The sequence below is a fragment of the Mirounga angustirostris genome, unplaced genomic scaffold (assembly GCF_029215605.1).
Source record: "Mirounga angustirostris isolate CCGP_5_RB_7025 unplaced genomic scaffold, mMirAng1.0.hap1 SCAF_4, whole genome shotgun sequence".
NCBI lineage: Eukaryota > Metazoa > Chordata > Mammalia > Carnivora > Phocidae > Mirounga > Mirounga angustirostris.
Genome location: NW_026991712.1, coordinates 172422187 through 172446252, shown reverse-complemented (window position 1 = coordinate 172446252; position 24066 = coordinate 172422187). Strand labels below are relative to the sequence as shown.

Sequence of the window (24066 nt, the reverse complement as noted above, 5' to 3'; positions counted from 1 at the left end):
CCCCACACCCCCATCCAGGGGCTGGAATAAGGGTGACTCCTGGGAGGTTGATTTGAAGCTATGCGCAGGGAAACTGTTGGTATGAGGACCTTGTTCTCTCCACCTGCCTGAGAGGCAGCCCCAAAGGTGTTTATTAGATATACAGATTCCCCAGGAGCCGCGGATGTAGCAAGCCTTGACGGGGCTGGGGAAGCTGCGTTGTTAATAAGTTCCCAGGGGATTCTCACGATGAGGCAAGTTTAGGAAACCAACTTGGGCAAGTAACCTCTCTGAGCCACATTTTCCTCCCTTGCAAAATATCAATAATACAAAGTATCATGGCAGTTTACCAGGAGGATGAGTGGTCAAGTAAGTAAACCGCCAAGCGACATGGCTGAGCTCCTCCTTATTGCTGCTCATATGGCTCCCTGCCCCCACACCTGTTTGTTTACTCCAGGGCTGGGCTCTGCTGCGAAGACTCCCTGGCTGGGTGAGGTCGGCAGGCTATGCAGATTCCTGGTAATGACATCAGGGCCTAGGACACTCAGGGAGGCCAATGCCTCAGCCCAGCTCCAGGGGCCCTCAGACCCTTTGCCTTCTAGCTGCTTCCAGCCCTATGTGCGGGCCTGGGCTGCCTGCTTGGGAGGCCGGAGACCTGGGGCCTGCCCCTCAGTGGGGCCCGGGCAACCTGTGGAGGTTCACAGGGCTCAGAGCCATTCCTCTCTCTCCTCAGGCACTCAGACTCCACCCTCAGAGGGTCATGGAGTAGTTGGGACATCTGTCTGTCACCCCGAGGAGCTTAGAGAGCTTCACAGCCCTTTTATGGCCTTAAAAAAACATATCTCTGTGACTCCCTGTCCCACTTACCTGGTGAGAACAGTCCGGCTGTTAAGTTGTTTCTCATTATTGAACACGGTGAAGATAATCAACCTTTGGCCAAGTTCACCCCAAGTGACAGGAAGCAGACTTGTTTGCAGTGTGGGGGGAGGGGAGTAATCATGGGGGCCACTTAGTGGCTGCTGAGAGAGCGGGCCGAGGAGGTCAGGAGGGTGGCCCACCCCTCTGTTATGGAGAGATTGGGTCTGGACCAGTGACCCTGAAGAGATGTTAACTATTAATGACAAACAGATAAGAACACCACCAGCTGGTGCTGTGTTGTGGGGGTGGGGGGGAAGAGGAGGGAGACACATCTGGGTGCAGAGAACGGAGGACATTGTATACTCGGGAAGGTCATGCTGAGGCAAGACTTTGATCCTGCTTCTCAGAACAGGCTTTGGGATAACAGGGTGATGACAGTACCTGGCCCCTTAAGGACCCCATCGGGGGCCCCCTTCCTTACGCCCCCTCCATCTCATCTCTGAGAATCCACACCAGTGTGGGAAGCTCCTCCTCATGATGAGGACAGAGATGCTGGGTTTGAGCTCCAGCCGTGTCCCGGCTTCAGTGGGGGGCCCCGAGCTGGGTGCCTTCTCCTCTCTGGACCTTGGTTATCTCATCCTAGGGTCACCTGAGAGGTGAATGATACAAAGGACAGGCCAGCATGCTACAAGCATGAGCAAGGAGCCATTTCCTTATGGAGCAGCGGCCCCAGGGGCAGAAGGGCAAGCGAGTGAGCACCAAGCACCAAGCACTGTGAGCACCGAGCACCGAGCTCCGCACTGGTTCTGCTGAGGTGTGGGGGAGGAGACCTTCTGGGAATGCCACCGCACTCCCAAACAACTTCCCTCTACAGGGAAGGCTCCATTTGTCTTTGGACCCTGTTTCCAGAAGGCCCTGCCATCCCTCCACCTCCCCCAGGTAGTCCAGCCCCTCTGGCCTGGCCTAGAGCAATTCTGAGAAAATCAGGATAATTCGAGCCCATGAGAAAACGCCCCATGTGAAGCCACCCTGAATTGGGGGAGTGGGTCACTCACTGTGCAGCCCGATTACAAAAAAATCACAACAGGATGTAGCTACCATTGACTGGGCACTGCCCATGTGCCAGGCACTATTAAGTACTTTATAGATATTATTCATGTCATCCTCACCGCAACCCCGTGGAGTCCGTGTTACAATCCCCATTTTACAGATGAAGAAACTGATGTTTTGAGCACTGATTCATTTGCTTGAAGTCATACAGCTGGTAAGTGGTAAGGCAGAAATTTCAACCCAGATGAGCTGAGCCCAAGGCTGAGTTTTCAAAGTTGTGAAGTGCGTGCTCTTTCTTGTGGGCCACATGGACCCCCGTTCCTTAGGAACCCCGCTCTCAGGAGAGGGTCTGCAGCTTCTGCCGGCAGAAAAGGCTTGTGTGTTCTCCCTCACGGGAGGACCTGCGTTTCACCCGCGGTCAAGCCTCTAGCAGAGGAGAGAAGTTGAGATGGTGTGATTTCTGACAGCGGCTTGGGTGGACCTGAGCCCCAGGCCACACCCCTCTCTGGAGTCTTGCCGTCGCGCTACCTCTGGCCTTGGCAGAAGTGCAGGTTGTTCTGGTTTGGCCCAGGCTGCTGTGAGGCGTCCTTTCCAGGCTCCATTTTTCAGGATATGGGAACCACAGAGGAGGTAGAGACCTCACTCTCTGTCGAACTAGATCATGAAACTGGCCAGGAGTGGGGTGGAGAACTTTGTGTCCAGCATCTCAGAAGCTGGGGGAGCTGGATTCCGTGAAGTCTCCCTGCATTAACTCCCGGCACTTGACTATCCCCTCCTGCCCCGCAGAGCTCATTTGCACATGATGCACACCCGGAACTCCTCTGGCTGGAGTCCTCATCATGCCGTTTTGCTCCAACCATAGCTCAGCCGTGGCAGGGGCCCCCGGTCCCTCTTTCCTTTGGTTCTTTCAAGGGAACTCCCCTGAGGCGGGGCTGCAGAGCGTGCAGCAAGGTTGGGTGTGGGAGCGATGGCCAACGATGTGAGCTTGGGTGGGGACGAGGAGGAAGCCCCAGGCTTGCCCTGTTCTCTGCTCAGGCCTCCCACTGCACGGTCAGGGCCAGGCCTCTGAAGAGAGAGTCCAGTTCTGTGGCCTGCTCCAGGTCCGAGGCCTGAGAGGCTGGGCTCAGGGCCTCCATCTCAGACATGGGACCCTCGTCCCTGGGACACACGAGGGACTCCAACAGGCCCCAGGGACTTGGTTCCTGGTCTGTGGGGGAACATGAGAGGGAAGGAGTGTGCAAAGGGAGGGATACCGGGTGGCCCTCGATCTGGACAGAAGAGAGGAGGGGGAGCTGATCCTTTAGGCACGATGGTGTCCCTGGTTCCCCTCTGTGTAGCACACTGGGGTCAGGTACTCTGTCCGTGTGAACTCCCAGATGCTGCTGGAAGAAATTTGCTTCTTGGGGGTCCTCCATATCCGAGGAGGTCACCCCTTGCAGAGAAAGGCCATCTGGGATATAGGTTCCAGCTGGTGCCTTTTTCTGGAGCTGACCTTTAGTCCTGAGGTGTTTGGGACTAGAGAGTGTCACGGGTGGGGAGTCTCTGCCAGAGCCTTCCCCACAGGTCCCATAGGAAGGCCAGCAGTCTGGAGTGGTCTGAGGGGTATAGGAGGAAGGCTGGACCTCAGACATGGCCTGTGCAGTGTAGAATGGAGGTTTAGCTTCGGGGGTTACTTGAGGTGCATAGGGGGGGCGCCTGACTTCGGGGGCAGCCTGGGGTGCGTAGGACAGTGGGGAGAGCGTCTGGTGAGGTGGCACTCCAGAGGGCCGGAGGATGGAGATGTCTGGCTGCCCGAGATAGGCGATCTCAGACAGGCTGTGCAGTGGTGGGGCTGCCGGGGGCTCCCTGGGCCCGGAGACCCTGACTTGGGAGTACTGCACGGGCTGGGCCAGACTGCTGGGGCTGCTCAGGTCAAAGACAGGGATCAGCACGTGCTCCCGGATGAACCTCAGAGGCTGGAAGGTCAGTACTCGCGGGACATTCTGTGCAGGACAGCAACAGTCCACCCGTTAGAGCACGTTCTAAGCTCCCTGAGGGGGCCGTGGGTGGTTGGGGTCCTCCATGGGGAGGTGGGGGGGAGGGGGTAGACCACCTAGGGGACTTTTCAAAATGCACATGCCGCACATCCCCTTGGCTTTCCAGAGATTCCTCTAAGTCCTGGGCCTCCCTGAAGGGACAGGGCTCCCAGCCCTTTAGGTGAGAGCCACTTCTAAAGTCTGGGTTATCCCCAGGAGAGAGATTTAGCCTGTGGCTTCTCTAGAAGGTAGATAATCCGGGAAGTAGATGACTCAGGTTGGAGGTTGCCTTGGGCTACACTCTCGAGGTGGTGGCCCACATTGCTCCTCACTCACGGACCCTGAAGAGCCCGATGGAGGGGGCCAGGCGTGAAAGGATAGGGGATAAGGGGAAGCTGGGAGAGTTTTATAGGAAATGGTTCATGCGGGCTTTGACATTGAGCTAAATGCCCTCAGACTCCCCTGTCCCTCACACAGTAAACAAGAGCCAGCTCCTAGAGCCCCAGACCGGTCAGATCAGGCCTCTGCAGCAGCAGACCCTGCTACTTTAGCACTGAGCCAGGGCTGGCTGCCATATTGGGGCTGCCAGTGGGACTTGGGAGGTTTATACAGGGCTTCGAGGACCTGGCAACACTGGCCCGCGTTCCCAGGCGGCAGTACTTGGCTGCCCACATCGACAGGGCGTGAGCCCCAGGGCTCCCCATAGCGCCCACCCCTCCTCGGCCCCTCGCAGAGGCCTGTGGTCTCAGGTCCTATGTTACCTGCCTGGACATGGATGCTTTCAAGTTGCGTGGGTTTCTATTCCAAGCCCACTATTCCGGTCACCTACCCTTCTCCGATACACCCTGCTGGGCCATGTCTTTGTAGACTTTAGGTTGGAGAGGAGAAACGAGGCCTAATTTTCTGCACTGTGTGCTTATCCCTGCCCTTCAGGAAGAGCCAGGGGTCCCTGGGCCCATATCCCCTGCTGCTTTGGGGTTCTTCACCCCCCCCAACCCCCGGATCTCTCTCTCCTGCCCCAGGTGCAACTGCTCACCAGGGAGTTGGGAGGCGGAGGCGGCTTGGTGATGTATCTGTAGCTCAGGTAGCAGAGCCCGGCGACGAGGAAGCCCATGGAGAACAGGAAGGCGCCTGAGAAGGAGTATGTCCACATCCGATCTGGGGGAGCACAGGGGCCAGAGCAGGGAGACTGAGGCTGGGATCTGGTCTGGGCCCAATCCCGTGTGGATGCTGTGGGCTGGGTGCTTTTCCTCCTTGCCCTCTCGGGCCAGGCTCGGGAAGGCCTCTCCTGCCCCCAGCATGGGCGGGGCTGGGTCAGGAGCACAAGTAGAGGGCCGCATACTAGACGGCTAAATTTCCAGGATTTATAAATCATATTCCTACACTCAGTAGCATATGTTGTATGTTCCCGTCCTGACAGATATACTTTTCATCACAATCTGGAAGGCCAGGTTTGAGTTTTGAATTCTTGGACTCCTTGGGGTCTCATGCTGAAATGTGGAGGGGCAGGGAGAGCCTGCCACGGTCCCCTGGCCCACCGCAGCTCCATCCCTCTCTGCCCACCGTGCACATGCATGTGGACTCCCCAGCCCACACGGCCAAGTTCATCCATGCCCTTCAACACATAGCTGCCTACTGGCCACCCTTAGGACTGAGGCTCTGCACATCAACAGAGGATTTCCTCTCTGGAGAAAGGATGCAAGGAACAGATCCGTTAGACTGGACACAGGCTCAGGGCATTTGTACAGGGAATTTCAGGGTCCCAGGTACCCAGAGTGTGGGCTAGAAGGGAGGTCACAGGCTCTAGGGGGACCTGTGCATTTGGACCTACAGACTCTTCTTCATCGTGTGGGGAAGGCCGTGGCCAGAGCAAGGCCAGAGCAGAGCCTTCTAAATGGGCCTCTCTGGCCCTCCCTGGCAGGGGGCTCTGGGCGGAGGCAGAGGGAGGGAGGTGGCAATGGGAGGGGCCTGCCCCCCTACAAAGGTAACAGGCTGGGTGTTAGGAAGACCTTGCTTGGGATGGAGCCTGTGTGGCACCACCCCTTCTAAAGGGGAAGCAGAAGGACGACTAAGGGCTTTAGTGTGGAGCCTTCTCCCTGTGGTCCCGCACCCTCGGGATGGGCGCAGCCAGTTCTTGGCATGACACACTTCCTGTCACCAGCCCCAGTGGGACTGGGGGCGGGGGGGGGGGGGCGGGTTAAGGAGGCCGTAGTTGGGATTTTTGCTAAAACTGGCGATTTGTGTTCTCCAGGGGTTTTGACTCTCCAGGCCACCCTCCTTCTGTTCCCCCGGGTGGCTTCAGTGTGGGGTGCTGATCACCGGCTGCCAGGAACCCTGGCAATTGCTGTGAACCCCGGGAATCCCTGGAGCTTCCACTTCCAGCCCGTGAGGCTTGGGCCTCCCTGGGTCAGCTTCCCACTTCAGTGATGCCCTGTCCCCCGTCAGGTGATAGTCCCGTTGCTCCTCCTGGGAGAAGACAGGACCAGAATGCCTACTGGTGGGGGAACACCACCGCTCCTCTGGCGGGGTAGGACGGGGGCTTGGAACATTCCCATGTGCCATTTCACACATGGGAAGGCAGGAGGAAGTAATGGAAACCACCCTGGAATGTGGGGTGTTAGAGGTCTGCCTCAGCCGCCAGCATGCTGAGAAGCCTTCTCTCTGCTGCACGACCGTCTCTGGGCTACTCCGTACTGAGAACAGTAGCCAGCAGTTATTAAGCTCCTACTGTTTGCCCTGTGTGGTGTGCTTTACCTCTGATATCGCACCAGAGAGGGCCAGAGATGCTCCCCTCTCAGGAATAATGAAGCTGAGTGTCAGAGAGGCTAAGTGCCTTAACAAGGTCACACAGCTACTCAGTGGGAAACAGGCTTGTCATGTACACCTACAAAGCTCTCCTCACAGGCACTGCACAAAGATGCCTTAGCTTCCTTATCTGTAAAAATTGGAAATGGGGTGAGAGTCCTTTCCAATATCAAGATATTGGGATGTTGCTCTGTGACCCTCCCAGACATCCTGAGAGGTAAAGTGGGAATTCTGGACTCCGGGGATAAGAACAGACCACAGCCTATGGGGTCAAGGGCAGGATCTATCACTCTGAAATGGAAATAAGAGGAATAAATGTGCAATAGAGAGGCCCAGCTGTAAACAAAATTGCAAGGTGCTGCGTTCAAGATCAGATGAACTAACTAGGTTCACCGACCAGCTATGTGGTTATTGGTGAGCTCTTTAGCCTCTCTGAGCCAGAGCTCCTCCTCTGTAAGATGTGGCTGAAGCTACCCCACCTGCAAGGTTGTTATAAAAATTCAGTGGGGGCGCCTGGGTGGCTCAGTCAGTTAAGCGTCTGCCTTTGGCTCAGGTCATGATCCCAGGGTCCTGGGATTGAGCCCCGCGTCGGGCTCCCTGCTCCGTGGGAAGCCTGCTTCTCCCTCTCTCTCTGCTGCTCCCCCTGCTTGTGCTCTATCCCTCTCTCTCTCAAATAAATAATAAAGTCTTTAAAAAAAATAAATAAAAATTCAATGGGATAATATATGTAGAGCGTTTAACCCAGTGCGTAGCAATGGAGTACTTAATAAACGGTAGGAATTGTTATTCATATACTTTATTTTTAAGGATGAGGTGCCTTCTATATGTCAGCAAGAACTAGCCAATAAGAGGTGTGATTATGTAAAAGCAGCTACAGTCTTAGGGAAAAAAAAGGTTATCACATCATGAGCTAGATCACATAAGGACAAGCCAACAAAAGGATAAGGGTAGAGTGGTCTGCATGTTGTCAGAAAGCAGGGGTGTGGGGCGAGGGGGCCAGCAATGGGCCAGATCTGTCTAGCCCATCCAGGGGAGAGGGTCACAAATCATATACAGGCTTCCAGCGTGGTGTCTATAAAGCCGGATTCCTTTTCCAGTTCTGCTCTCGTCAAGTTCTATTCTGGTCTCCCCAGGGGCGCTGTCCCCAGGAAGGGCATGCTGCTCTACCAGACACTTCTTCCCCTGAAAATTAATGCACTGGGACTCGGCTGGAGAAATCAGTCTCTTGTGGGTTCTTGGGGTGACTGGTGAGTTGAGTTTCTGAACAACACCGAGGACCAGAACCTATGCGATGATTCTACCGAGGTGCAGTTTACCCTCGGGCCCAGCCTCTAGCGGCCACCTTGCCTCTGTTCATCAAAACAGAAATCACCTACTGACATCATTACTCTGAAGCTGATGACTAAGGAGGAGACTCTTTTTTCCAAATCCATCCAACCCACTACCATCACTTTCATCTTCTAAACTTGCAGCTCTGAGCATTACAACATTTCTATCTCTGTGAACATGAACACTAATAAAAATATCATGATGCTTAACATGAGAGTCGAGTTTCAGTGTGCTAGAGAAAGGGAGCATGGGGCACCATCTCCCTGGGCCGCTGACTCAAAATGATTTCTATAATAGCGCCGTGTTGAGAACATGGGCTCCTGAATTCAGCCTAGTTCTATCCTTCGCCACCTGCATGCCCTTGTGCAAGTTACTTAACCACCCTGAATCTCGGTTCCCTCAGTGAAACAAAGTGATAATCGCACCTGTCTTGTAGATGGCTCATGAGGATTGTGCTTTGTGGTGCCTGGTCCCTGGTTAGGACTGCAGAAATGCTAGTTTTCGGGGCGCCTGGGTGCCTCTGTCAGTTAAGTGCCTGCCTTAGGCTCGGATCATGATCTCAGGGTCCTGGGATTGAGCCCCACGTCGGGCTCTCTGTTAGGTGGCAAGTCTGCTTCTCCCTCTCCCTCTGTGCTCTCTCCCTCTCTCTCAAATAAATAAATAAAATCTTAAAAAAAAAAACAAAAAGAAATGCTAGTTCTCATCACTGCTACTATTCTTTCACTTTGGGAGATACTGAGGGAAACTTTTATCTTCTCTGCTTTCCCTTCTGCAGATTATTTCCCAGGATATCTCCCCTGGGTTAATAAAGCGAATTTGCTTTGCTAGGGAACACAGGAAGCTGGCCAGGGAGAGGAAACCCAGCAGGCTGGAGGGGGGCATTAAACGTGTTTAATGATAACCCATCAGCTAACTCAATGATGGATTAACTAAGACGACTTCGGTAACACTAATAATCCTGCAGTTGCGTGAGCACCGCCAAACCTCACCTCGGTTACAGGGAAGAGAGCACAGAGACGAAATTTGAATTCAGGAGTCCCGCCTCCCTCTGGTTTCCGCTGAATTTACCTGGTAGCGTCTTCACTCGGCACACGTAGGGGGCGCTCTCTTTGAACCAGGTTGGAACAAAAATCATGATGGTCCCAAGGAACTCTGTGTCAGGGGTCAGGCCAGTGAACTCGTAGTCTCTCTGCTTCCCTCCAAGGTGCTGAATTTGACAGAGAAGCCAGAGTGACTCCTCTTAGGCACCAGTCGCCACCCGGAGCCCAAGCAAGCCTGTGCACACCTCTGCCTGGGTCGCAACACTCAGTACAATGGTGCCACCAGCTACCCAAACCAAGAACTGGTGGGTCAGTCCGTAATGCTCTGTTCCTGTTCCCCTACCCTCTGCACCATCACCACCATCATCACCAACATCATCATTATCCCTCCTTCTAGTTTTTTTCCTCCTCCTCCTTCTTTATCCAACATCAAAAACCCTGGACTATCCATCCCTCTCTGGCCTTCCTCATCGCTTCTGCCTTAACTGGGCCTCAACACCTTGAGCATGGACCCTTGCAGTGGCTTCCTTATTGGTCACTTGTCTCTGGTTTTGTCCCTGTCCACCTCCATATTCATCCTGGTGCCCAAGTGATATTTCTAAAAGATCAGTATAATTCCAATGCTCCCCTATTTAAATATTTTTTTTTAAAGATTTTATTTATTTATTTGAGACAGAGAGAATGAGAGAGAGCATGAGAGGGAGGAGGGTCAAAGGGAGAAGCAGACTCCCTGCCGAGCAGGGAGCCCGATGTGGGACTTGATCCCGGGACTCCAGGATCATGACCTGAGCCGAAGGCAGTCGCTTAACCAACTGAGCCACCCAGGCGCCCCCCTATTTAAATATTTTGATGGCTCGGCCCATATCATGGGATAAAATCCCGGTCCCTGCCTCCCTGTCCACTTACCTCTCTCTATGGACCACCTGGCGCTTTGAGCTCCAGCAATGCCGAACACCTGCTCTTCCTACCACATCTTGCCCGCTGAAGCAAGACCTTGCTCCTTTGCAGTTGCTGATCCTTCCGCCGGAGCTCCTTTTTAAACTCTCGCCTTCTGGTGTGTCTCTAACCTCTTGACCTTGAACTCCTCCCTTGGCTGCCTTGTTCCACCATCTGGTTCTCATCCTACTTCTCATTGGTCTCAGGGCCTCAATTCTGTTGTTCTGCAAGATTTGCTCTTCATCCAGTTTTTTTCTCTCTCCACTTACTCTCTCACTGAGTGATCTTATCTGGACCCATGGCTCCTGAGATCACCAATGTGTAGAAAACTCCCAAACTTAGGAAGAGCTGTCAAGTTGGATGTGCACTTCCAGCTCGGTGTTGGATGGCACCTCGTGGGCAAGTCTAACTCAGCATGTCCAAATGTGCTGATCTCTTCCAGAAGTCTGGGTCCCGCTCCTTCCCAAACCCCAAACCTGCATCTGTGTGTGATTTCCTACCTCTGTTCATAGTGTCTTTCTTGTTCCAGGATTCAAGACCCAGAGCTTGAAGCCATTTTTGACAAAGCCCCTCTCATATCCCTTGTTTCTAATTGGCCTTAAATGATCCATAAACCTTCCTTTAAAGGGCCAGAAGCTGTGTTCTTGGGTGTTCAAAAACTAAGAATTTTTTTCTTTAGTTCTGTGCATTTCAGCTACGTCTTCCCCTTTCCAGGTACATGGAAGCCAGAGTTTAGGGTTATTTTTATTTTTCGAGGAGGGGTGTAAGTGGGTGAAGAAGTGTATAAACAGATTTGCAACTTATTGTTTTGTGTAACTCATACGGTTGAAGGTGCACACGTTAAAGATCGTGTGACACAAGTCCAGCAGAGTTGCCAGGTCCCAAGATTCCTCCTTCCCCAGATGTTTTACTGCCTCTGGCCTGCTTCAGGCCCAGTGATTTCCAGCCCCTAACATTGCAGTAGGCCCTAACTTTCTACCGTGATCTCTCTTTCATTTTCACATTTGGCCTGTCCTCTTTTTGCTCCCGGCAATTTATAGCTTCTTTGGACCAACCTCCCTAAAGCAACAACTATAAACTCTGGCCAAACCACCTGTCGGCATTGGAGAGCAAGCAAAAACAGGCAGATACCAGAGAAAGGAAGCAGGGAAATTCACTGGGTGAATTTCTCATCTTTTAAAATGTCTTTTAGCTTAAAAGCAGGCTTTCACCTTGTTTGATGGCTTAAACCTAAATAGAAACCTTGTAATCTTACTGGTATGAATAATAAGGAGACAGAGTTCCGGGCAATCCTAACAGCTAGAAAGTGAGGGGAGAGATGGCAGATAGGAGAGATCCACAGAGACAGAGGCCCAAGTTCTGAGTATAAACTTGGCCCAAATCCCTGCCTGGCCCCTGAAGCGAGTAGGGCAAACTCCAAGCAGCCCAGGTAAAGGTGAAAGAATGGGACGGAGATTTTGGAGTTTGAAGTTCAGCCAAATTACCTGTCTGCTAAAACAAAACAAAACAAAACAAAACAAAACAAAACAAAACAAAACAAAACTCTTTGGAGGAATAGAACAGAATCCAGATTCCCTCCACTATACCATTCGCAACATCTAGGATACATTCTAAAATTGTTAGACATGCAAAGTAAGAAAAAACGTGATCCATATTCAGGAGAAAAGACAATCAATGGCGGCCTACTCTAAGATGACCAAAGTACTGGAATTAGCAGACAATGATTTTTCTCTCTCTCTTTTTAAGGTTTTATTTATTTATTTATTTATTTATTTATTTGAGAGAGAGTGAGATTAAGAGAGCAGAAGTGGGGGGAGTGGCAGAGGGAGCAGCAGGGGTAGGGAGAAGCAGGGAGCTCAGCAGGGAGCCCAATGAGGGGCTTGATCCCGGGACCCTGAGATCATGACCTGACTGAAGGCAGAGGCTTAACTGACTGAGCCACTCAGGCACCCCCAGACAATGATTTTCAAGCAGCTAGTGTAAATATGCTCAAGGAAGCAAAAGAAAATGTGCTCATAATGAACGACTAGGAAATCTCACTAGGATGTAGAAACCAGGAAAATTGGAAACTTTAGAACTGAAAAATATAATATCTGAAATAAAAATCCCACTTGAATGGTCTTAGTAGCAGATTGGAGTTGAGAGAAGAGTCAGAGAACTTGAAAGCAGATTAATAGCATAAGGAGAATAGCGGTGATGGTCACACAACTTTTTGCATGTACTAAAAACCATGGAGCTCTACACTTTAAAAGGGAGGATTTTATGGTATGTGAATTATATCTCAAAAAAAGGGCAGAGATGGGGGCCTGCGTGACTCAGTCATTAAGCATCTGCCTTCGGCTCAGGTCATGGTCCTGGGGTCCTGGGATCGAGCCCCGCATTGGGGTCCCTGCTCAGCAGGAAGCCTGCTTCTCCCTCTCCCACTTCCCCTGCTTGTGTTCCCTCTCTCGCCGTGTCTCTCTCTGTCAAATAAATAAATAAAATCTTTTTAAAAAAAGGGCAGAGATGTCAGAATGCTGTCTTCAAGAGATGCACTTTAAATATAAGACACAATTAGAGCGACAATAAATGGAGGTAAGAAGATATGCCAGGCAGGAATGCCTGGGTGGCTCAGTTGGTTAAGCGTCTGCCTTTGGCTCAGGTCATGATCCCAGGGTCCTGGGATTGAGCCCCACATCTGTCCGTTGGTGCCCCGCTCAGCAAGGAGTCTGCTTCTCCCTCTCCCTCTGCCCCGCACACCCCCGCTTGTGCTCTCTCCCTCTCACGCGCGTGCACCCTCTCTCAAATAAATAAATAAATATAGTCTTAAAAATAAAAAAAGACATACCAGGCAGACTGTAAGTGTGAGAAGGCTGGAGTAGCTCTATGAATAACATGTGAAGTAGACTTCAGTACAAAGAATAATACTAGAGAAAAAAAAAAACATTTCATAATGATAAAAGGGTCAATTTATCAGGAGGCTATAATAGTTAGAAATGTGTATGTGTTTGAGGACAGAGTTTCAAAAGGCATGAAGCAAATCTGCAAAGAATTAGAGGGGAAAAGAGACAAATCCACAGTCCTAGTTGGAGATTTTAATACTCTCAGCAATGAAAAGAACGATAGCTCTTCCCCAAATCAGGAAAGATACAGAAGATCTGAGTCACACGATTAGCCACCTTTATCGAATGGTTATTTATAGAGCGCTCCGCCAAACAACTGTAAGACACACTTTTTTTTTTTTTAAAGATTTTATTTATTTATCTGAGACAGAGAGAATGAGAGAGACAGAGAGCACATGAGAGGGGGGAAGGTCAGAGGGAGAAGCAGGATCCCTGCGGAGCAGGGAGCCCGATGCCGGACTCGATCCTGGGACTCCAGGATCATGACCTGAGCCGAAGGCAGTCGCTTAACCAACTGAGCCACCCAGGCGCCCAAGACACACTTTCTTTTCAGTGCACGTGGAACACTCACCAAGATGGGCCATAAATGTAGAACTGCAATCATGCAGAGTGTGTTCTCTGACCACAAACTGAATTAACTTGTAAATAAGATATTCACTAAAGCCCAAATATTTACTAATAGACAGTGTGAAAGGGACTTGCCCTGCTCAGTAATTTCTAATTGCTCCCCTGACTACAGAGATAAATAGACCTTCCTCTGTCCACCACCCCAGACCGCTACCTCCCAGCCTGTCCGCCCAGGCTTCCCTCCCTCGCCTCCCCTACGTCAGCGGGTCTCAAACGTCAGGGTGGGTAAGAAGCACTCCGGTTGCTGACTAAACACTCAGACCCTAGAGATGCCACTGCAGAACTGCATTGAGTAGATCGGAAGAAGGCCCAGGCACCTGCATTTTAAATAAATACTGCAGGAGATTCTGATGCCACTGGTTTGGGGCCATGTTTTGAGAAACTGTTCTGCATGAGAAACCGGTCTGCATGTCTCCATCCTGGGCAGTTTTGTGCTTTCCAGGAAGGTTTTAAGTTTTCCTGCTTCTCTCTCTGATCATGGTGGGGCAGTCTAGGCCAGGGAGCGAAAAATGTGGGCTGTGAACAGAGCTGGATCTGAATCTTGACTATGCTATCATTTGCTGAACAATTTTGAGTTAGTGCCTTAACCTCTCTGAGCCTCCGTTTTTCTCATTCAGAAGACGGATATGGTAGCCCCCACCTCATAGGGTTATGGTAAGGAATAAATGATGTAATAGGCCTGTATTACTTGACATGCCACAGAAGTTGGTATTGGCACCAGAACATTTTCTGATCTGGAAGTTTTTCCAGAACTCTGAGCTGCCATCTCCCCTCCCACCTCCCTGCCCCTACTCCACGCCACACAGTACCTTATTTTCCTCTATCTATAGCTATTTGAATTCTTGTTTTAGCTCCTTTCCCATCCACTAGATTATAAACATCTTGGGTGTGGGAATAGTCATTCAATGGAATTGCGGACTGTGGCATATGCTAGGGAGAAAACACATCTTTACTGTATACAAAAGAAATACCTTGTATAACATTTGGCCATTTACGCCCTTGCCTTCCACCTTTCATTGTTAGTGATCTTAAGACACTGCCTGTATCCAGTTCCTGCAAATGGTGAAGACCCAGCAAAAAGAACTGGAGCAGTAGAAATAGATTTCATCATTTTCCAAAGTGGACATCTGAAGATGTTAGTAGAGGTTGCTCTCCAGGGTATTATAAGGTATTAGGCAAAAAAAAAAAAAGTTAAAAAATTATGCAAAATAATAGGGCGCCTGGGTGGCTCAGTCGTTAAGCGTCTGCCTTCGGCTCGGGTTATGATCCCAGGGTCCTGGGATGGAGTCCCGCATCGGGCTCCCTGCTCGGCGGGAAGCCTGCTTCTCCCTCTCCCACTCCCCCTGCTTGTATTCCTGCTCTTGCTATCTCTGTCTCTGTCAAATAAATAAAATCTTTTTAAAAAAATTATGCAAAATAAAAGGAGTCTCTCTGGTCAAGAAATTTGAGAGAAGTCGTATTCAATAAATTGAAACTGGAGTCTTGGCTTTGCAGGACTTGTCAGAGACTTTAGCAGGCTCTTGTCTGTGTGATCTACAAGAGGGAGGGCTGTGTTTTGGAAAATGCTAATTTACATAAAACATCTCCTTTCTACTTGAAGCAATGCAGATCTAATCGACAGGGAAATGAGTTTCCCAGGCAGGGAAGGACCAGGGAGGCACATATATTTACCATTTGGTAGGTGTGGTTGACCTGGAGCTCTAAGCGGTAGAATAGGTCAGAGAAGACATCCTCCAGGCTAAGCCGGTGGCCATCCCCTGCGTGGATAGGCGTGGAGGTGGGATGGATGATCATCTGGATGGATCTCACCTTGGGGATACAGGTCACATCAGGTGGTTTGATGGTAGCTGGGAAAGGGAGAGAGAAAAGCAAAAAGAAAAGACTAGAATCAGCCAGCAGTGTTTGAGGTTGCCCCGGACCAGGGGACATGACTGACTGCCTCCCCTCTCCTCCCACCCAACCCCAGCTATGCTTTTGAAAACAACAGCTAAACAAACAGGTGAAAATAGTACTTCAAGCAACCGGTGTTTGGGTTTAAGGCTGGCACAGGGGTGCCCAAGGGTGAGTGGGCAGAACCCAGGGAGAGGGGCACTGGCCTCCTAGATTAACGGTGCCCTTGTCCCTGCCTCCACAATCCCCACCTTGAGTCTGCCCAGAGCTCCCTTCTCCTTGGTCTATTGGCAATGACAGCTTTGGAGACTGAGGGTTTAGCTATATAAACTAAGTAATGTTCGAGGTACCTCAAATTATTGATATGGCCTCAAAGGCCAGGTCTGAGACTTCAACCTCTCTCCAGATGTGATTTTCTGAATAACCAAATAACCTTTACTGGTTTACAGACCCTTTTAGGAATTTGATGAATGCTACGGATCTTCTCTCCCCCAAAATGTACATATACAAAAATTTTGCACTCAATTTCGGGGATTCCTGAGCCCTACTCCCCCTGAAGCAAGTTTATAAAAATCCCTCAAGGGTCCACTGACCTCCGAATTGAAAACATCGGAGCTAGAAGAATGTTCACTTCGGTTTTGTTTATAAAATTGAAAAACTGAGTTAAAAGTCCTCAAAAAGGGAATTGGGGAAGTAAATTAAGACTACCTCCATAGAACAGATCATTTTGCAGCCGTGAAATGTCATGCTGTGGAAAAGTACTTAATGATGTGGGCAAATGTTCCTGAGGGCATTATATGAAAAGCAACCAGCCAACCAGGTCACAAAAGAGTAGAGACAGTTGCTAGTAACCATGATTATGTTTAAGTGTTCAGGTTATTTTGGACTTCTTTTATTTTTCTTTGTGCATTTCTATATTTTCCAGATATGTATTAATTGAATAAGCCAAGAAAAAAATAACTCATTTAATTTAATTTTTTCTTTTCTTAGAAAACCACATGGCTGTGAAGTCCATTAGTGAACATCACCACCTACTCAGCTTGTGTGGGGAGTTTGGCAACTCATATTCATTCATTCATCAATTACGTAGTGGGCATCTCCTCCATGCCAGGCCCTACGCGAGGGACTGAGAATGCGGGATTCCACGCCCCCGCCCGGAGGCAGGTGGGATACAGGCCGGCAGATGCCCTCACTGTGGATGGTGATAGGAGCTACGAAGACAATGAACAGTTGACCGTGACAGAGAGTAGCAGATGGTGACATCGTGAAATGAGGTCGCTGGGGCCGAGAGCGGGGACTCCCCCTTAGGAGGTGATGTGGAAGCCCAGACCAAGACTGAGGATTGGAAAAGAGTCAGGGCTGGAGTAGGGCACTGAGTTAGGAGCCCTTGGCTGGAGTCGAGAGGCCAGAGGAAGGTGAACTGACCTCGGGAGGCCGGGATGGAGCTGGAGAAAGACCAGCTGCGCACGGGATGCTCTCTAGTTGAGGCGACCTTCCCTGAAAGCCTCATCTCGAACTGCCCCCTGCCCTTCCGGGCCTCCCCCTGCCCCTCCCCTGCAGTGAGGGGCGCCCACTCACTGTGTTGCAGTGAGCTGAACCGGTCGGTCATCTTGGTGGCTGACCGGCCTCCTGCGCTGAGGGCAGTTACACGGGCGTAATAGAACTCCATGAAGTTGCCTGTCTCCATGGTCAGGTTGCAGGATTTCCGGGTGATCCGCTGGCAGCCCTCCTTCGCCAGCCACTCTCTCTCTCCGTACCTGTAGGCATGGGAGGGGCCAGAGCACACCTTGAATGATTGAGCCTGGCACTGGGCCTGTGGTTTATTAATAATGATAACGATATCTAATATTTTTTTATTTTTATTTTTAAAGATTTTATTTATTTATTTGAGAGAGAGAGAATGAAAGACAGAGAGCATGAGAGGGAGGAGGGTCAGAGGGAGAAGCAGACTCCCCGCCGAGCAGGGAGCTTGATGTGGGACTCGATCCCGGGACTCCAGAATCATGACCTGAGCCGAAGGCAGTCGCTTAACCAACTGAGCCACCCAGGCGCCCCACGATATCTAATATTTACTTAGCATATTCTGTGTCCCAGGCCCCTTATGTGGCTGATCTGTTAGTCCTCACAATGATCCCGTGAGGTTCAGACATGGTTCTCCTTCCTTTTCAAATAAGGAAGCTGAGGCTTAAAGAGGTAAAATTTGGGCAGGTGTTTGGAGCATGCATTTGGGGAGCCAGGACTTGAACCTAGCCAGTCTGAGTTCACATTCTGGGCCCATCGTTACCATAAGACTTTGAGGCAGGCACTGTTACACCTATTTTACAGATGAGGGAACTGAGGCTCAGAGAGGGGAAGTGACTTGCCATGGGATGAAGTGGCGGGACCAGCGATGGAACCCAGGTTTGCAGACCCCTCAGCCCATGCCAACCTCTTCCTCTGCGTAGGAAGAGAGATGGGCAGGAATGGGGCAGGGGCTTGAGGGGGTGGGCACGACTCTTTGTTGACCTAGTCTTCCCGATAATAATAAAACGATTTTATTACCTGCCAGGCACAAGCACTCGTGACGGTCTTGCTTAATCTACCTAACAATCCTATGATGGAGGTACTCTTGCTGTCCTTACTTTATGGGTGGGGAAACTGAGGCTTGGCGAGATTACCCCATTGCCCCATGTTATAAAGGCCAGAGATGGCAGGTAAGCCTGGGCAGTCTGACTCCAGAGCCTGCACCTTTAACCATTATTTTATCCTCCCTTTGCAAAAGAAGCCACAAAGGGGCAAAGCTCTGTCTGGCAGGAGTGGTGTAGGCTCTGTCACCTCAGACGGGGGGTGGGGGGTGGGGCGGGGCGTGGGAACATATGATAGAGGGGGGTTTTCTTGGAAGGGCTGGTTTCAGAGCAGAGTCCGAAAAGGTCATGTGGGGGGAAGCCTACTTTTTATACTCGACGCTGTAGACAATGTCTGGGGCGCTGTCCAGCCCGCTGTCCCACGTCAGGATGTTTTCGAAGTTGCTGGACTGGAATTTTACGTGCTGAAGAAGATCCGAGGTGTCCTCAGCAATGTGAGCTGTGGGAAGTGGGAGCAGGGTGAGCAGATGGGCACGAGGATCCTGCCCCCAGCCCACCAACGAGCCGTCCAATGAGGAGGGCAGTACCAGCACCCACTCACCAGAGACTGCAACTATCCCTGTCCCCCTTCGCTTCTTTTCAAATTTGTTATTGAGCTATAATTCGCAGCCTGTAAAATTCACCATTTTTTTTAAAGATTTTATTTATTTATTTGAGAGAGACAATGAGATAGAGAGAGCATGAGAGGGGGGAGGGTCAGAGGGAGAAGCAGACTCCCTGCCGAGCAGGGAGCCCGATGCGGGACTCGATCCCGGGACTCCAGGATCATGACCTGAGCCGAAGGCAGTCTCTTAACCAACTGAGCCACCCAGGTGCCCAAAATTCACCATTTTAAAGCATGCAAATCGGGGGTTTCTGAGTATATTCACAAAGTTGTGAAACCATTACCACTCTCTAATTCCAGAGCATTGTCATCATCCTAAAAAGGAACCCTGTGTCTGTTAAGAGTCCCTCTCCCTTCCTTCCTTCCCCCAGCCTGAAAGCAACCACTAAGCTGCTTTCTGGCTCTCTGGATCTTCCTATTCTGGACTTTTCATGTAAATACATCCTGCGTCCCCACGGCAGCGTGTGAGTGCTGCCTTTATTCCACGCCCCTGACGACACTTGTGACCATCTCTCCTTCACTTCTGGACATACCTGAAGTGGGCGTCCTCACCCACGGGATATTGGGAGGACGCTCAACTACACGTTGGCTGTTCAACTAAAACATCAAAGAATAACTTTCCCAGAGTCAATAATTCCAGACAGGGCTGGAGAGGACGTTTGTGAGCTCCCGCCCCTTTGTTGGCTGAACCAGTCCCTGCCCGCCTGGCACCGGGAGGAAGGCAGAGCACAGACTTGCCCGGGGCAGGAGGTGCTGACGGAGGCCACATACGGGCAGGGCGACCCTGGGAAACCTGGTTTCTTCATCTCTAAGGTGGGGATGATTTGACTTACCTAAAGGCAAAGACTAATGACAAGAGCGGCCACCGACACCTGTGAAATGTGTTTCAGGTGCCAGGCACTGGGCTAAGTCTCTTCACTAAACCCTCCTGACAACCCGAGGAGGCAGTTACTATCATTACCCCCATTTTAGGGATACGAGAAGCAGAGGCTCAGAGAGGTTTACCTGCCCAGTGTCTCAGTTAGTATGAGACAGAGCCCGCAGTACTCATCGTGGTGCTAGCCTGGTCGTGGGGGAATCCCATAGGGCGGGGAGGGGGCAGCAAAGACCAAAGCCCCAAGAAGAGGACCAGGGAGGGGCCACTCTCCCCGAAGCAATCTTGAACTACAGATGGAGCCTTTACTTACAAAACTCTTCTCTCAGCCCTCCCGGCTTGGTCTGTGGAAAGGAAGAGGGGTTGCAGGAAAATGGTGGCCAGAGCCGGCAGCTGGCTCTGAACATGCTCAGAAGGGCCTGGTTGGCTGGGGTGGGAAATAAGCAGGTGCACGGACCCAGTTGCGTCAAGGCCTTGGGGCCTTGTGCGCACATGTCTTTGATGTGTGTGTGCCTCGCTCCACCCCGGACATGGCCATGACCACCAACAGGCCCAAGGTGTAAGGAAGTGGACAGTTATTTATTCCCCACTCCAAGTCCGCATACAATATTTCTGCAAGAGGGGTCCATGGGCTTAGGAGGCACCTGTGGGGATGGGGAAGAGTATCTGGATACCCCGACCCTGCTGTGCATCCACTGGTTAAACCTAAGGCCACATTCCTCTTTGAATCTGAGTTGGTCAGTCCCAACAGCTATAGAAATGTTTGTGTTCCAGGCTTCCTGGAGCTCCCAGAACAGGACCTGGGGGACTTGGGGGTTAGAGGGGGCGTGTCTTACTGCCTCTAGCCAATGTGATGGCTATGCTACTGAGCCCTGGGGTGTGGCCGACATCTTGTTTGGATTTGAGTCTGGGCAGAATTGGGGTCTGATCTGGAGGGAGTGGTCCTGGATTCAGGGCTGGGTCTTAAGATGAGGGAGGGAGTACACCTGAGGTCAGAACTGAATGGTAGCTTCTGGTGGGGTGATAAAGTGGGATTTGAGAGAAGACCAGGGTCTATCTGGGGCTGGGCTTAACTACCACTAAGTGGTGGGTTAGGGGCGGCATTGAGAAGGTTGCTGGTTGGGGTCAGTATCCTGGTGGGCTAGTTGTGGTGGGAGAGCCTGGTGGCTGGGGCTGAGACATGCTCGGGAGGTAAGGGACCCAGGCTGGGAGGAGGTTGGCACCATTTTCCAGGAGGGAACTGAAGTTGTTTTCCAGAAATGAAGTGGGTGGACCTTGGATGGAGTCTTCTTTTAGGGGGCATTGAGGGCTAACAAGATCTCTCCCTTAGGATGCCTGGGTGGCTCAGTCGGTTAAGGATCTGACTCTTGATTTTGGCTCGGTTCATGATCTCAGGGTCCTGGGATCAAGCCCTACATCGGGCTCTGTGCTCAGTACAGAATCTGCTTGGGATTCTCTTTCTCCCTCTGCCCCCTACCCCCTGCGCTTGAGCTCTCTCTCTCTAATAAATAAATAAAATCTTAAAAAAAAAAAATCTCTCCCTCTCCTGCCCTGCTCATTCTTTTCCCCCCTTAAAGCTATCACGTATTCCTCAGCCTGCTTTGTTTCTGCACTTCCTGGGTGAAAGTCTACATTGTGAAATCCTGGGGACACATGTGTTGTCTAGAAACTGACAGACTGGTAGCCTCTATGAAAGAAAGTTTTCATATTTGCTTGAAAAAAACAATTTTATGTCAACAAGTTGGGAAACAAACAAAAATAATCCAAAATATTCTAGAATCAGCCTAAGAATGCTGGGGCAGAGGAGACCTGGGGTCCAGAAAACCTTCTCGGCTCTTAACAACTCCTAAGGTTGTTTCCCCTTGGTCCCCATCTGTGAGGGTCAAGAGCCTCTAAGACTTCCAACCAGAATGGAGTCTTTGGGGGATGCGGTGAGTCTTCCTCACTCATCAAGGGCCCAGTGCGATGGGAATGCCCAGCTTGATACCGGAGTTGAACAGATTGGAAGGGCCCAGGAAGCAGCTGGAAACACTGTGGATCCCACCAGCTGACACAGGGGACAGCAGCAGAGGGGGCTGGGAAGCCTCGGCCCTTTATGGGCTTCATCCTGCACTTGAGCTAGAAGGGCCCTTGCAGAGGCTATCCCTCCCCGCTCTTCAGTCTGGACTATGCGTTCACTTCCTGCGAAAGTTCCCTGAATTTTATGAAACGTCTCAGGAGCAGAGAGCCAATCTGGGATCTCACATATCTGCCTGAAAGTTCTCTATAATTATAAATCAAGAAATCCACTTTATTGGATTTGGAAGCTATGCCCTTTAGTCCTGTTTTCAAAAGGGCCCTGATGTTTTAAGATCTTTTAATGCAGCAGACCTGGCCCTTCTGGCAGAAAATGCTCTGTTATTTTTAAAAAAATTTTTATTTCAATTAGATTTAATTAACATATACTATATTATTAATTTCAGAGGCAGAATTTAGTGATTCAGCCGTTGCATATAACACCCAGTGCTCATTACTTCAAGTGCCCTCCTTAATGTCCATCACCCAGTTACCCCATCCCCCACCCACCTTCCCGCCAAGCAACCCTCAGTTTGTTTCCTAGAGTTAATGCTCGTTTATTTATTTATTTTTAAAGATTTTATTTATTATTTGAGAGAGAGAGAGAGAGAGTGAGAGCGACACAAGCAGGGGGATCAGCAGAAGGAATGGGAGAAGCAGACTCCCCACTGAGCAGGGTGCCCTACGCGGGGCTCGATCCCAGGACCCTGGAATCATGACCTGAGCCAAAGGCAGACTCTTAACCGACCGAGCCACCCAGGCGCCCCAATTAACGCTCTTTTAGATCTAGTGTGAGGGGTCAGAAGAGGCCCCCTTCGGGTCGTGGAGAGAAACAATGGCCGCACTCAAGGTTTGTCCATCTGTCCTTCTCCCCCCTCCCCTTGTTGGGCCAGTGCCGGCCAGAAGCAGAGGAAGGGATGGTACAACTATCAGAACTATTCGAGGGGTCCAAGGATGTCTGCCTCCCGCAAGCCAATTCTCCACCCACTGAGGTGAGGGCATCTGGTACCCCAGTTCAGACAGCTGGCTGCATCCCCGAGTCTTGAGGTTAGCTGAGTCTCCAGAAGAAGCCAGGTCTGAGGGACCCTTGCATCCTCCCCGATACCCTGATGTATTCCCCAATTCTCCAAGGGAACTTGTCACCCAGGGCAGCCCTGGTGGAGGAGAAACTGAAACTGGCCGTCCTGGGGCTGCATGTGTGTGTGTGTGTGTGTGTGTGCGCGTGCACGCGGGCGTGTGGAACCCTGATCAACCCTCCTGGGCGTGGGGGTGGGGAGCGTGACCACAGGGCAATGGGCACTCACCTGCCAGGGATCCCGCAGCCAGGATGGTCAGTAGCGTCCTCATGGAGCCGGGCTCAGGGCCCTCTTTTGGCTTCGGCTCTGGGCTGCGCACGGATGGAGCGCTGGGCCGCTTTGCCGCCTCCGCAGCACCCGCTTGGCCAGGCCTCAGGGGCGGGGAAAGGAGGGGAGGGTGGGGCCTGAGCGGGGAGCCAGGTGCAAAGGTGTCTGGTCTGTGTGCTTCGGAATTCCAAGACCTGGGCAGGATCCAAGGGAGTTCCCTCCCCACTTGCTGAAAACAGGAACAGCGACAGGCCAGCTTGTTTATCCGGTCTGGTGGCTGGTTCAACCCAAGACTTCTTCAGTGCTTTATCAGGAAGCTCAGAGGCAAAAAAAAAAAAAAAAAAAAAAAAAGGGCAAAAACTTGACATTGTGTTTCAAACACCTGCAAGATGCCTGTGACTTTTGTCCCTGTGATTTTGTCAGGAATTTATCCGGAGGAAAATATCTGGAACAGACAGGGGCACAGAAAATATGTTCCAGAATGTTCCTGGTTAGCAAAGGAAAAGCTGTGACTCCCTGGCTTTGTTCTGGCAGGAGATACAGGATGTTTGCTGCTCCTCCTTGTGCCTCATGGCAAAGCAGGTTCCCCGTGTGGGATGACAGCTTCGGGGATAGCTTTCCTTCTAGAGAGGCTGCTGGAAGTGAGAAGCCCAGGTATTCTTATCTTGAGCCTCTGGGGCCCGGGACCTCCAAAAGGTTTGGAAAAGAAACAGATCTCAAACTTCAGTGACTCTGCTGTGTTAGCAATGGGGGCAAAATTCATGAATGGGTTTTTGGTTTGGGACAATGAGAATTCACACTGCTCACCTGAGCGGTTACTCTGCCATCTAGAGCTGTATCTGTAGGGATTAATGTGAAGTTCATTGGGATGGGTATTTAGGAAATGATTTTCTCCTTCTTGCTGGGCCTCAGGGAGGTTGAAGGGGCCTGGACTCCCGTTAAGGTGGACATAATCAGAGATCTGTATCCCTGGGAAGGGTTTGTCTGGCCCCAGCCACACAGCAGGAGGCTGAGGACTATGCAGGAGAACTGGATCCTAAGCAGCCTCTAGAGGCATCGAGAAGCCTATGGCTTCTGGATGTAGTAGGATGTAATATCCTGCAATCTGGGGACGCCTGGGTGGCTCAGTGGGTTAAGCATCTGCCTTCGGCCCGG

The 24066-nt window shown here is 51.1% G+C and overlaps 1 protein-coding gene across 1 annotated transcript; it reads right to left on the bottom strand.

Annotated features, from left to right (window-relative positions):
• Window positions 1-1874: 1874 nt before the first annotated feature.
• On the bottom strand, window positions 1875-23126 carry IL22RA1 (interleukin 22 receptor subunit alpha 1). The gene is made up of 7 exons (XM_045898436.3): window positions 22873-23126; window positions 18342-18474; window positions 16990-17168; window positions 15193-15368; window positions 9105-9243; window positions 4939-5060; window positions 1875-3869 (listed from the first exon to the last, which is right to left on the bottom strand). The coding sequence occupies exons 1-7, from the start codon at window positions 22913-22915 to the stop codon at window positions 2919-2921; spliced, it is 1743 nt and encodes a 580-aa protein (XP_045754392.2). The 5' UTR covers window positions 22916-23126; the 3' UTR covers window positions 1875-2918.
• Window positions 23127-24066: the final 940 nt, after the last annotated feature.

Excerpts from the sequence above, each read along its gene's own strand:
- IL22RA1 (XM_045898436.3), bottom strand. The coding sequence starts at position 22,915 with ATGAGGACGCTACTGACCATCCTGGCTGCGGGATCCCTGGCAG. Across the intron at positions 17,169-18,341 it reads TACAGCGTCGAGTATAAAAA|GTACGGAGAGAGAGAGTGGC; the intron begins GTAGGCTTCCCC and ends CCATGCCTACAG. Across the intron at positions 15,369-16,989 it reads GTTCAGCTCACTGCAACACA|CTACCATCAAACCACCTGAT; the intron begins GTGAGTGGGCGC and ends TCCCTTTCCCAG.